Source organism: Dama dama, chromosome 15 (assembly GCF_033118175.1).
Source record: "Dama dama isolate Ldn47 chromosome 15, ASM3311817v1, whole genome shotgun sequence".
NCBI classification, from domain to species: Eukaryota; Metazoa; Chordata; class Mammalia; order Artiodactyla; family Cervidae; genus Dama; species Dama dama.
In genome coordinates, this window is record NC_083695.1 from 15,754,968 (window position 1) to 15,768,914 (window position 13,947).

General features: G+C 43.8%; 1 protein-coding gene across 1 annotated transcript in view; it reads right to left on the minus strand.

The window, feature by feature from the left end:
- The window catches only part of ABCB10 (ATP binding cassette subfamily B member 10), a 34,169-nt gene continuing 20,222 nt past the window's right edge, over window positions 1-13,947 (minus strand). The window contains exons 8-13 of the mRNA XM_061162983.1: window positions 12,895-13,104; window positions 11,077-11,156; window positions 9,767-9,947; window positions 5,479-5,522; window positions 3,425-3,459; window positions 1-2,974 (exon numbers count right to left, since the gene is read on the minus strand). Of these exons, the coding sequence (XP_061018966.1) occupies window positions 2,743-2,974; window positions 3,425-3,459; window positions 5,479-5,522; window positions 9,767-9,947; window positions 11,077-11,156; window positions 12,895-13,104 (782 nt within the window). The 3' untranslated portion in view covers window positions 1-2,742. The remainder of the gene's footprint in view (window positions 2,975-3,424; window positions 3,460-5,478; window positions 5,523-9,766; window positions 9,948-11,076; window positions 11,157-12,894; window positions 13,105-13,947) is intronic.

Here is a 13,947-nt window from a genome sequence, read left to right on the forward strand (position 1 = left end):
TAAAGTTCACTATAAATTTTAATCCATGATATAAAAGGGAATACCTTGTATTAGAAAGTAAAATATAACGATTACATTCAATTTTGTAAATACTTCTGTGGCACAAAGATATTTCCTTTAGATTCAACCTTGTAATTGTGTTTTGTCTGCTTTTTGAGAACACCACCATAGTAGTAAACCATAAAGAATATGAGTAAACTTGTTAAAAATGATTGTCACAGATGTACTGTTTAAATTCAAAGAACAGAGTTCATTTATTCACTGAATTCATTAATGAATTCCCTTATGTGGAATAAAATGTAATACTCCATGCTTATCATGAAATAGTGGTTTCTTCCAGTATAATCAGGAAGTTAATCACAATACTTAGGACCTGAGAAGACTTCCTTTTTAGTCATATCAACGATGTTACTTCTTAGGTTCTGACATTATCATTACAGAAAAAGTACTTTTTCTTGAGGGAACGGCAACTTAATAGTGCTGACATGAATACAACAAATCCAAAGCAATGCTCAAAACATTGCTTGAGGAATTTTTGAGAAGTTTAGCTTTAACTATAACAACAAATAGAAGAAAGATGGTTAATTATATCCTCTTTTCAGAGGGTGACAAGCTCTTAAGGTTTCTTGACGTTTTGTAGAATGTATAAGCTTCCTTCAAATGTTTTAAGATTTAAATTACAGCTATATTAATAATTTTGGAATTTAGCCTCATTGAATGAAATTTCATAACTATTTAACTGAAAAAACACTGTAAAATTTGAGTAGGAATAATAAACTCTTAAAAGATAATTTTCAAGATACATGCTTACAGACAACCTAAGGGTAAAATTACAACTTTTTTGATAATACCTGGCAGTTCATGCCTCACTTCCCAAATACACGAATAATGAAAACAGAAGTTCTCATATTCAAAGGATGGGGCTTCTTCCCTTTTTAAAATCCATCAGGCTCTCAGGTGCCGAAACCGTGAAAAACTGCACACGTGCAAACACAGTCTCAGCTCAAAAGAACACATGTTCCTGTACTTTCATCCCTTCGAAGACAGAGGAGACAGGAAATATAAACGAGCCCTCCTGGCCATGTGACATTACGTATTTCTGTATATATATGTATTTCCTAAAAGAAATCAACCCTGAATATTCATTGGAAGGACTAGAGCTGAAGCTGAAGCTCCAATACTTTGGTCACCTGATGCAAAGAGGCAACTCATTGGAAAAGAACCTGATGCTGAGAAAGACAGAGGGCAAGAGGAGAAGGGGACGACAGAGGATGAGATGGTTGGACGGCATCACTGGCTCAATGGACCTGAGTTTGAGCAAGCTCCAGGAGATGGTGAAAGACAGGGAAGCCTAGCGTGCTGAAGCTCATGGGGTTGCAAAGAGTAGGACACGACTTAGCAACTGAACAATATATGTATAGGTTGCTTTATGAGATTAGCAGGATAAAATAAAGGGTTAGATTTTTCACCATCTATCATGCTACGTGGTAAGATGAGACCCAAAGTAGGTAGAGTACTACCAACAGATTACACAGTGATTGGTGAACTGGCCTAAAATAATTAGGCTTTTTATTTATAATTCCCTTTTAAAAGTTGTCATATGACAATAACTTCAATTTATAACAGCAGATAAAAGAAAATGAGGTGCCATGCTCTATTAATCAAAATATTCTAAGATAAAATACAATACCTGAAAATAACATCAGTGCTCTAGACCATTTAGAAAGTTATAATTATTAAAATTCTGAGCAACCTAGATGCCCATCAGCAGATGAATGGATAAGGAAGCTGTGGTACATATACACCATGGAATATTACTCAGCCATTAAAAAGAATTGATTTGAACCAGTACTAATGAGATGGATGAAACTGGAGCCCCTTATACAGAGTGAAGTAAGCCAGAAAGATAAAGAACATTACAGCATACCAACACATATATATGGAATTTAGAAAGATGGTAATGATAACCCTATATGCAAAACAGAAAAAGGGACACAGAAATACAGAACAGACTTTTGAACTCTGTGGGAGAACGTGAGGGTGGGATATTTCAAAAGAACAGCATGTATACTATCTATGGTGAAACAGATCACCAGCCCAGGTGGGATGCATGAGACAAGTGCTCAGGCCTGGTGCACTGGGAAGACCCAGAGGAGTCGGGTGGAGAGGGAGGTGGGAGGGGGGATCGGGATGGGGAATACGTGTAAATCCATGGCTGATTCATATCAATGTATGACAAAACCCACTGAAATGTTGTGAAGTAATTAGCCTCCAACTAATAAAAAAAAAAAAAAAATCCAGATGCAAAAAAAAAAAAAAAATATTACAGATGTGCATAAAAAATCAGTTTATTGTCTTAGACTTGAGACTTTTCTGTACCAAAGAAGAATTTTTTTTTGTTCCAAATAGGAAATTTTAATTTAGAATTTAACTTTTAATTGAATGCACAGCTCTATTCACATCAGAAAGCAGGCCTTACATTACTCTATAAGCTGTTCTATAATGCATACTTTAATAAATGGATTGATTTGCAATTAAAAAAAAATAAAAATAAAATTCTGAATAAAAAGGTCTTCAGAACAGATCCATCTCAAAACTATTTTACAAACTTTGGAAAAAATAGGCAGATTTCAAATGACTTGAAGTCTGATTTACAGATTTCATACAGTCTGAGTTTTTTTTCCCGCACAGTGCAGCTTTGCTTTAAAACCTCTCATATTAAGTTTCCCAGTAATCGCTTCTTTATGCTGAAACAAAACTCTGTTTGTTCATTAACTTCCTGTACATCCCATCTGGTTTCAAAAGCAGCTCTTCATGTTTCCCACACTCGATGATTCTCCCCCGGTCAAGGACAGCTACCACGTTGGCGTTCTTAATCGTGGACAGACGGTGGGCAATGATGAGCACTGTCCTTCCTTCCATCAGTCGGTCGAGGGCTTGCTGTACGAGGTGCTCGTTCTCAGCATCCAGTGCGCTAAACAGAAGAGCCCACAGGAAGGCGGCATCAGTGCCACACACACTGTTCACGCATGTGTTTCCCGGTGCACATACATGAGCCCCTCGTAAGCAGCTGATCCCTGCTATGATCAAGACTGCAACTCCCTGGGCCAACTGTCTAAATTTTATAAAGTTACTATCAAAAAAAGAAGCTCTGAACCCTTGATCTCCAGAGAACTGCCATGTAAGTTAAAAAGGATTTTTCACATCTGCTGATAAGTGATGAGGGATTCATCACAAAGGTCTGAATTGGACCTAGAAACCTCAACTCACAATTCATCCTGTCTCCCAACTGTCATGATTAATTCATATCCCATCCCTTTAAAGTGTAAGGTGTTCTCAGCCACGTCACTTGAAATACAGAAGAGTAAGTTTGTGATAAAGAAAGAATTTGATTTAATATAATTGCACATTAAGATATCCTCACCTGGTTGCTTCATCTAGGAGAAGAATTTTGGGATTCTGAAGAAGGAAAAACATTAAAAAGATAAGATAGATATAATTTTATTAGAAAAAAAACCTCTCAGAAATAAAAAGAAATAAAGCATTGATACATGATACAACATGGATGACCCCTGAAAACACCCTAATGAAAGGAGCTGGACATAAAAGTCTATGATTCCATTTACAGGAAATGTCCAGAACAGGCACATCTGTAGGGGCAGATGTGTGGTCACCTGGGGTTGAGGTAAATGGGGAAACAAGGTGCGTGGGTATGTGTGAATGTTATTTTGGTGATGAAGAAAAGGTTCTAAATTGATTACAGTGATGGATGCACAACTCTGAATACATGAACACTGAACTATATGCTGTGCATGGGTGAACTATATAGTGTGTGAATTCTACCACAATAAAGCATCCACAAAGGATGAAAAATAGTTCATACTGTGCTTGAGATGAGCTCATAAATAGAAGAGTTAGAGATGACTTTAAACCATTATCACAGTGATCAATGAACCGGATGTTTATAGTGCAGCTTTATTCCGCAGGTGAAACAACTAAAAGTATTAGATGGGGCTCTAAAGTGAGTCAGATAGTCTAACTCTCAGGGTCCGCTTGGAGTTTAGTTGGGAGCAGTACACACAAAACTGAAAAGAAAGAAGAGTCAGCCAATGTATATAACAGATAAATTCTAGTCTTGCCTAGGAATCTATCCACAAGAAATGAAAACATAACCACACACAAACTTGTACACCATTCAGAGCAGTGCTATTTCTAACAGCCCTAAACCAGAAATAACTCAAGTGTTCATTAACCTATGAGTGATAGACAAATTGTGGTCTGTCCATATGAAGGACTGGAAAGGAATAAAGTACTGATACGGCTACAACATGGAGGAATCTTAGAAGCTCTACTAGGAAAGGAGGCTACAAGCGGAAGACCACTGTGTGCTTTCATTTACCTGAGATGTCCAGAAAGGCAAATCTAGACAAAATCAAAGTATATTATTGGGAGGTGGGGCTGGGAATGCAGAAATATTGCTCAGGTATATCAAGATGATGGAAATGTTCTAAAACTGGATTATGATGGTTGTACAACTCTGTAAATATACTAAAAGTCACTGAAAAGTACATTTAAAACTGCTCAATTTTATGATATGCAAATCATGCTTCAGTAAAGCTGGTTTTTTTTTTAATCACCTTTAAATCTGAGGAGAGTACTTATCTAACAAAGGAGAAGGCCATCATTTCCTAAAATATGCAATGCTTATGAACTTCAGCTTTTCCGTTTCCTCTTAGGAGTCTTGGGTAAGCATTTCAAGTCTGTACCATTCAGTTTGTTGTGCTCATTCTCCATCCTGTCCTTTGTGACCCCATGGACTGTAGCCCACCAGGCTGCTCTGTCCATGCAATTCTCCAGACAAGAATACTGGAGTGGGTTACCATTTCCCCCTCCAGGGGATCTTTCCAACCCAGGGATTGAACCTGCATCTCGTGCATCTTCTGCATTGGCAGGCGGGTTGTTCACCCCTGAGCCACCAGGGAAGCCCACCATTCAGTTGGGCAGGTTATTAAATACTATACAAGTAAGTATACTTGTACTGTTTTGGTATTTTGATATAGTTACTGTTTCTCCAGTTAGAGACTGCATGCTTCTTTAATTTTATTACTTTTTATGTTGAAGTACAGTTGATTCACAATATCATGCAAACCTCTGCTGTATAGCCAAGCGACTCAGTTACACACATACAGACATCCTTTTTTCTTTAATACTCAGTAAGCTACTTGACGGAAGGTCTGTGAGTTAAGCTTTTCTCCCTCTGATAATTCCAGCACTGTACTGGGCTCCTAATGCCCAAGAAATACTTGTTAAATTTGAACACAGTCAGTGGAATTCCCAACTCATCTTTCACCAGAGCTGTCAACAATATACCTACCCACCTCCTCCAAAAAGAAAGGAGAAAAATTGTACATTACTAATTACAAGGTCCCTGGTTAAGAACAATGCCAAAAACCCCCAGCCAAGTGGCTTCAGCCTTACCTTAAGCAGAGCACGGGCAATTGCAATTCTCTGTTTCTGCCCACCTGACAACGACAATATATATATATATTTTAAACTGAAGGTCTTAACAAAAATTCTTGGTAATAGGCTTTACTGATACACCATATGGCAATCTGAAGGTAGCTTCTCCCAGTTGGTCAAGTTGAGATAGATGAGAGAATAGAAACGTATCTTTGAAATATATTATTTCCTCGTCACTCTAGAGATTAATAATAAGAATTATTATCATGGCTAATACTGAGGAATTCCTATGTACCAGGTATTTCCTAAATGCATTACACATATTATTTCATTTCATCTCAACAACAAGCCTGTGAAGTAGATTCTATAATGATTCCCTTTTCACAGATGAAAGACAGTGCCACGAACACCCTGCAGGCGGCCTCATAGCTGGTCAGTGCACTGCTGAGGTCTGACCGTGCATTCAGTTCAGTTCAGTTGCTCAGTCGTGTCCAACTCTTAGCAACCCCATGAACCACAGCATACCAGGCCTCCCTGTCCATCACCAACTCCAGGAGTTCACCCAAACTCATGTCCACTGAGTTGGTGATGCCATCCAACCATCTCATCCTCTGTCGTCCCCTTCTCCTCCTGCCTTCAATCTTTCCCAGCATCAGGGTCTTTTCCAATGAGTCAACTCTTCACATCAGGTGGCCAAAGTATTGGAGTTTCAGCTTCAGCATCAGTCCTTCCAATGAACACCCAGGACTGATCTCCTTCAGGATGGACTGGTTGGATCTCCTTGCAGTCCAAGGGACTCTCAAGAGTCTTCTCCAACACCACAGTTCAAAAGCAACAATTTCTCGGCACTCAGCTTTCTTCACAGTCCAACTCTCACATCCCTACATGACCACTGGAAAAACGATAGCCTTGACTAGACGGACCTTGGTTGTCAAAGTAATGTTTCTGCTTTTTAATATGCTGTCTAGGTTAGTCATAACTTTCCTTCCAAGGAGTAAGCATCTTTTAATTTCATGGCTGCAGTCACCATCTGCAGTGATTTTGGAGCCCCAAAAAATAAAGCCTGACACTGTTTCCACTGTTTCCCCATGTATTTCCCATGAGGTTATGGGACCAGATGCCATGATCTTAGTTTTCTGAATGTTGAGCTGTAAGCCAACTTTTTCACTCTCCTCTTTCACTTTCATCAAGAGGCTTTTTAGTTCCTCTTCACTTTCTGCCATAAGGGTGTTGTCATCTGCATACTGAGGATATTGATATTTCTCCCGGTAATCTTGATTCCAGCTTGTGCTTCTTCCAGCCCAGCGTTTCTCATGATGTACTCTGCATATAAATTAAATAAGCAGGGTGACAATATACAGCCTTGACGTACTCCTTTTCCTATTTGGAACCAGTCTGTTGTTCCATGTCCAGTTCTAACTGTTGCTTCCTGACCTGCATACAGGTTTCTCAAGAGGCAGGTCAGGTGGTCTGGTATTCCCATCTCTTTCAGAATTTTCCACAGTTTATTGTGATCCATGCAGTCAAAGGCTTTGGCGTAGTCAATAAAGCAGAAATAGACATTTTTCTGGAACTCTCTTGCTTTTTGGATGATCCAGTGGATGTTGGCAATTTGATCTCTGGTTCCTCTGCCTTTACTAAATCCAGTCTGAACATCTGGAAGTTAATGGCTCATGTGTTGCTGAACTGTGCACGGGCTGTGCTTATCACCACACGTTTGCTCCCCCTCCCCCAGCAGAGTGTCTCTTGTAGGAGGAAAGGCAAAGGAAACTCAGGGGAGCTGGGGTTCGGGGCAGGGCGTGAACTGATGAGAGCGAGGGCAGCTGGAATGGTGACGCTCCTGTCTGCCCAGAGCGTGACTCTGTGCGTCGACGCTCAGCTGGTTCTCTTTCCCACCCGGGGAACAGCTTGCACGCGTGTGACTGGGGGCGGCAGAGACAGCAGCTACTCTAACCCCCTCCTGCCTTGCTTGTCAGCTCTAACTCTACTAAAAAAAGGGGTGGGATGTGTAGGGGAAATGCAGGAGGACAGGAAGTGCTAACTCCCCTCCTCCATTCTGTTCCACTGGCCCTCTGCTCTCCTCCAGGGCCACTAGCCTAACTCAAAGCTGATGAGTCTCACAGCAGGACACAGCTCACTCCTTCTAACTTAGTTCATCATGTGAGAAAACTCAGTTCCGTCCTCAGTAATTAATTGTATTGGCTGAACATACTTCTTATTTCATCTAAAAGAAGTTAATCACTTAAAGTGAAATGAATGGTACTGCTGAAAACTGTCCTCAACTAGGCAATCCCATCCTCACAACGAGGGAGGGAGGAAAAACCCTTTCTATCTGAACCTCTCTGGTTGGTGGGGGTCCGAATGCTCAGTGTGGGTGGGCAGAGTGGCCAGTGAGGGCTTTAGTCAGCTCTGAAAATCCCAGGTGCCAGTGAGCACACGGGCGTCTGCTGCTAGAAGCCCACCCCTTCCTCCACAGTGGACTGAAACCTTCGGTTCCTTCACTGGGAGACAGAGCCTGGGAATCCTGGTGAAGGGAAGACACACAGAGTCTGTCCCCAGGGAGCAGGTGATGCACCACTGGGCCGCGCACAGGCACCCCCAGCTCTGCACCTCCATCCCCGTCAGCTCCCAGCATCCTGCCCGAGGACACGCTGTCCCAGAGACGCAGGAACAGTGCTAGGCTGTAACTTACCCCATCCATCAAAAGCAGGTTTTCATCTACTGCCTATAGTTTTAACAATCATACACAACAATCTTAAAACATTTTTGTGTTAAACTATCTGTACCCTAAGTTCAAGCAGAAAGTTTAGTGTTAGAAAGGATTCCTGCACCAGCCTTCACTCTGACATGGAGGCCTCCCTCCCCTGCTCGTGCAGATCCAGTGACAAAGATCATCATGAAAGGAAGCACCTCTCAATATTTGTAATAAAAACAAAACAGAACTGTGTTTAACCAAAATTTTACTTCTCTATTTTTTTGGGGGGGGACTCCAAATGCACTGAAGATGGTGACTGCAGCCATGAAAAGATGAAAAGATGCTTGCTCCTTGGAAGAAAAGCTATGACCAACCTAGACAGCATACTAAAAAGCAGAGACATTTCTTTGCCAACAAAGGTCCATCTAGTCAAAGCTATGGTTCTTCCAGAAGTCATATATGGATGTGAGAGTTGGACCATAAAGAAAGCTGAGCACCAAAAAATTGCTGCTTTTGAACTGTGGTGTTGGAGAAGACTCTTGAGAGGCCCCTGGACTGCAAGGAGAGCCAACTAGTCCATCCTAAAGGAAATCAGTCCTGGGTGTTCACTGGAAGGACTGATGTTGAAGCTGAAACTCCAATACTTTGGCCACCTGATGCGAAGAGCTGACTCATTGGAAAAGACCCTGATGCTGGGAAAGATTGAAGGCAGGAGGAGAAGGGGACGACAGAGGATGAGATGGTTGGATGGCATCACCAACTCTATGGACGTGAGTTTGGGTAAGCTCTGGGAGTTGGTGATGGACAGGGAAGCCTGGCGGGCTGCAGTCCATGGGTCTGCAAAGAGTAGGACATGACTGAGTGACTGAACTGAACTTACCTCTCTATTCATTGGTCCTACTTTTGCAGTTGAAAGCAACAGAACTGTTTCTCTTTCCCTCCTGTAACTCGGCCCCCATAATGCGATCTGACTCGCTGCCTGAGCTGACGTCACAGGGAGTCCCAGGACTGGAATCCCAGTGGTGCCACAGGCCTGCAAGCCCCCACTGTCCAGAACAGGACGTGACGGGCTCTGCCTGGGTCAGGTCCGGACCAGGACCTCTCTGTGGTTATTACATTTGAAAAGAGTTGTTTAAAAAAAAAAGATGACTCTGTGACAGAGACCACATGTAGTCTACAAACCTAAATCATCTACTCTCTGGTCTTTCATAGAAAAGCCTCTCAGTCCTGGGTCTACACACAATCTCCTCCAGCTGCACATCTCCTCTGGCTCAGTCTCTGCCTCCCAGGACAAGTCATCCTGCCATCCAGTGTCTGTCTTACTTTCAAGGATCTTGAATTGTAAAACATCTATTCTCAGATGAGAAAAAGAGGCTGTGGCTGAATACTACCCAGTGGGACCTCCAGTGGGAGTCTGGAAAAACACCTTTGGGGAGAAAGTGAAAGGAATTGGGGAATTGTCACATACAAAAGAGATCTGAGAAAACAAAAATGTTAATTTCATGAACTCTAAGGACAAAAGCCTAATTAAAAAATAACAGCGCGATAGGAAATGTTTGGAGAGTTTTTTGGAGCAGAGACGTTTTGCGACGAAGAGTAACAAAAACGCACCTGAGAGGAGAACGCCCTTTTCTCCGACCACAGTGTTGAATCCTTGAGGGAAATTTTGGATGAAAGCAGCTGCATTGGCTACAGCGGCTGCCTGCTCTATCTGCTTAGTGGTCACTGAGGCGGGGTCGTCTGCACCATATGCAATGTTCTCCGCAATTGAGCAAGAAAACAAAATTGGCTCCTACACATTGGAAACAAAACATACTTATTGAAAATTTCAAAAGGCCAGTAATACAGTGGAGCTTAGTACAATATTTATATCTAAGAACTTTTCCCAGAGACTATATACTGGTTTTTTGGGGGGCGGGGGGTTCTATTTTCTCATTCTCCATCAATTTACCCCACAGTGACTAAATGATTCACATGTTAGCACGAGCAGGACTGACTTTACCATCTGAAGATCACCACTGCAGGATCCTGCCCTCACCCTGAATGTAGCAGATGCTCTGTAAATTCAAGTCCCCTTTCCCGAGGAAGACCTCAGCCCCGTCTGCGTTCTCCAGCTGCCTGCCTTCCAAGGACGAAGGGAGAGTCCATCTCTTTCTGTCACTTCTTGAAACACAAAGCAGATGGGAAAGTGGCATTTGCACAGAACTGTTCTGTGGAATTGTCCTAAAAAGCTAATAAACTCCCAGCTTCTTGCTCTATCCTTAATGAGGACATGGCACCGCTGTTACCCTAGCACTCCCGAGCCAAGCCCATCACTGTCCCCGACCCGTCCCCAGAGGAGTGGGGCTGAGGGGGGTTTCACTGGAGGGAGAGGCCCAGGAGTGGGGGAAGGCTTGGGTTTGTCTGTTGTGCACAAAGCTTGGGAATAAAAATATAAATAGCTTGTCAAAATTCCCCTGCACTAGGTGGTCTTGTGAAAAGAGCTTCATCAAAGAGACCATATTAATGTTCTTGAAATCCTCTACCTTTTGCAAGGGGACCTGGCTCTTGGCATAGTCTTTGCTTGCTTATCTCTGAAACCCTGGCAAAACAGTAGACCGGCTACTAATGAACATGAGAACTGAGAAAGAATCAAAAGAAGCTAAAAAGCTGTATCTTTTTCTCCCCAATCTTCTGGACTACCTGCATTACAAGTAATGACAGTGTCCACCTTTGGAAAAAGGTGGTTAAAGTGGTTAAAGTGTCTAACGTCTTCAGGAAACAGCACTACAAACCCAAACAATCTGCCTGATAAGGTTAGTTTACTACATCTGAAAAACATCCATTCTTTTTCTTTTGAAAGGTCCAAGACCAAGAGAAAAGCAAATGACAAAAGCAATTTTAAAATAAAGTATAATAAAAATGGACCCCTCTCCTCTTACCTGACTCACTGTCCCAATCTTGGATCTCAACCAGACTGGGTTTAGCTGACGGATGTCGTGGCCATCCAGGCTGATTGTTCCTTGCAGGGAAGAAGGGAAAGAGGTCAGTGGGTGCCATGGGGGCAGTGACTGACAGAAACACAGATGGGATCTGGTGGGAAAACTCCAGACTCAGTTTTTTAAAGATTAGATACTCAAAATCTCCAAACAAATCTAAAACCAATGGGTTTCAGTGACTTTCAGAGCTGGAAGGGACTTTTCTGGATCATGTGCACCTACTCTCTCCCTGTGACGACTGGATGACCAGCACACCTAGCTCATCCCTCCAGCTCGCCTTCCTTCCTGTGTCAACGCAGATGTAGAAGAGTCTGCTATCTGACTGATAGGATGGCAGAGAGTTTCAATGTCAGATGTAATTCTTTGACCTCAGCTGACAGAATTACGTTTACACCCTGAGGGAATGAAATCATGCCTCCTGATTATGATGACAGTGACCAACACAAGAAATCCTATTCTTTCTCAGTTAGCTATATGACACTATACAAGCCAAAAATAAATTTTCAAACACCTACAAAAAACCCGAGGTATTGACTTAGAAAGCATAAGCACTCTGTACAGGCTCCACAAGGCAGGAATGTAACTGCAGTTGCTTTTCTCCCTGATCTATTCACTGTGATGAAGAAACCAGAGACTCAATGTTTTGCATCCCTCTCGCTAGGATTTTCCTAAGCTCAGAATTTTATAGCAAGTAGAAGGTAAGTCCAGGCAGTGATTCCAGAGGCAGACAGTGTAGTGATATCCACTTTAACACACTTGGTGGTTTTGCACATGAGATCACTCCCTGGCACACAACCAGCTCTCACAGTGTTCTAACCAAAAAGACTATAAGACCTAGTCTTTAAATTGATGGTTTTAGGGAATTCCCTGGTGGTCCAGCAGTTAGGACTCCAATCTCTCACTGCTGAGGGCCCAGGTTCGATCCCTGGTCGGGCAACTAAAATCCCACAAATCACAAGACCAAAAATAAATAAACCAATTTTTTATTTTATATCAATAATTTTTTTCTTGTCAAGAAACATTTCCTTAATCCAAAAATAAACCAACAAATACAGAATATCTTCTCTAAACTCTGATATAAAGAAGGATATCAACTACGTGTGGTAAGGGATGTTAACTTAACACACTAACATCACACTAATGATTGTGTGATCATTTAACAATATATACACATAGTGAATCATTATGTTGTACACCTGAAACTGTTAAATGTCAATTATATCTCAGTTTTAAAAAGATATAAGTAAGTAACAGAATGTGTTGTTTGCTCTATAAGATGCTATAATCCACTTAGAAACAGAAACCGAAATGAGAAAATATCTACTACTTGAAGACAGGAGCGCCCCAGGAGCAGCACAGGGGCGGACCACTGACGCCCACGTGCCCGGCCTGCACGCCGGCGCCCAGCGGGAGGACCCTTCGGCGCCTGCGCAGCGCGGACGGCGCACGCACACGCTCTCCACGTGCGGCCAGCAGCGCCGCACAGAGGCGCCTTTCTGCTCCCCTCTCCGGGTGCAGGGGACGCTGCACAGGAGACGAGGAGCTGACACAAAGGGTACGATGCCCGACAAGCCTTCTGGGTGAGGGCACAGCCCGAAAAGTGACACCGCTGTTTAAGGGGCTTCCTCCCCGGGAACACACCCTCTGGCACTCAGAACTCACACAGTGCATGGCCTCTGCAACACTCGGACCCTCTCCCAGGGCTCAGGAGTAGAAGGGCTCAAGAGAGGCCCCTGTCCCACAACACGCTGAACCACTCACCAGAGCCAGGGTCATACAATCTCAGCAGGAGGGAAATCACTGTGGATTTGCCAGCACCACTTGGGCCAACCAGTGCTGTGACGGATCCTGATGGGATGGAAAGGCTGAAATCCTGGAATATGGGCACCTCTGGGCGAGCTGGATAGGCGAAATGCACGTTCTTGAACTCCAAAACGCCCTGGAAGTTTTTCTCATTCAAAACAGCCCCCTCTGCAAGGTAAGACAGGACATGAATCACTCAGCGCCAAGCACATGAGCACAGCTGAGCCCAGGCTGCACCCACCTGACCACGGCCTCCGCCCAGCACAGCGAGCTCTGGCGTCTGGGCGCTTCTCAGGCGTCGGGAGGCAGCCGTGTCCCGCGCCCCCAGCCTGCTCTGCACCAGGGCACTGCAGGCCTGCCGCCGCGCTGGAGCCTCGCGGCCGCAGAGGCCAAGGCCACATCCCAGTCCTACTGATCGAGCAGCAGCTGATGGAGCTTCCGGCCCAAGAGCTGCCGGCCGAGTCCAGTGGCCTTCTCCCTGTGGGCTGCCTCTGCAGGCCCCCCATCCAGGGTTTATCTCACCTTCTCTAAAGAGTTGTTTTAAGAGCGTGATGAACAGGCAGGCACTGCACAACAGCCCCAGAGCTCGAGGGGGTCAGAGGTCAGTTCTATCCCGGGGTGACCTTGCTGTTGACTGGGAGAAGTGGCTCCATCTCTCCCAGTCGGGCTCATTCCTGCCAGTCTATCACAGTGGAGAATGCTGGCATTCACTATTGCCCTGGGGCCAGTGAGTAGCTGACAGTGATCGCTGCTTCTTCCACTGAGCCTGGCTGCTGGGCCCAGGCCACAGCTGCCTCAAACACTGGCTTCCAGTGAAGCAGCTCACGAAGGAGATGGTTCAAAGCCAATTAGCATCAGCATCCTCCACCCCATCCCCAAAGCCAAGCAACTCAGAGGCTTTCCTATGCACGAACCCTCTTCCTTTCCTCCCCGCCCCCAAATGTCAAAATCACCAAGGAAGACAGTTCTGGTGGCCTGGCCAGGCCCTTCCTGTCTGCACTCCTGAGCGGC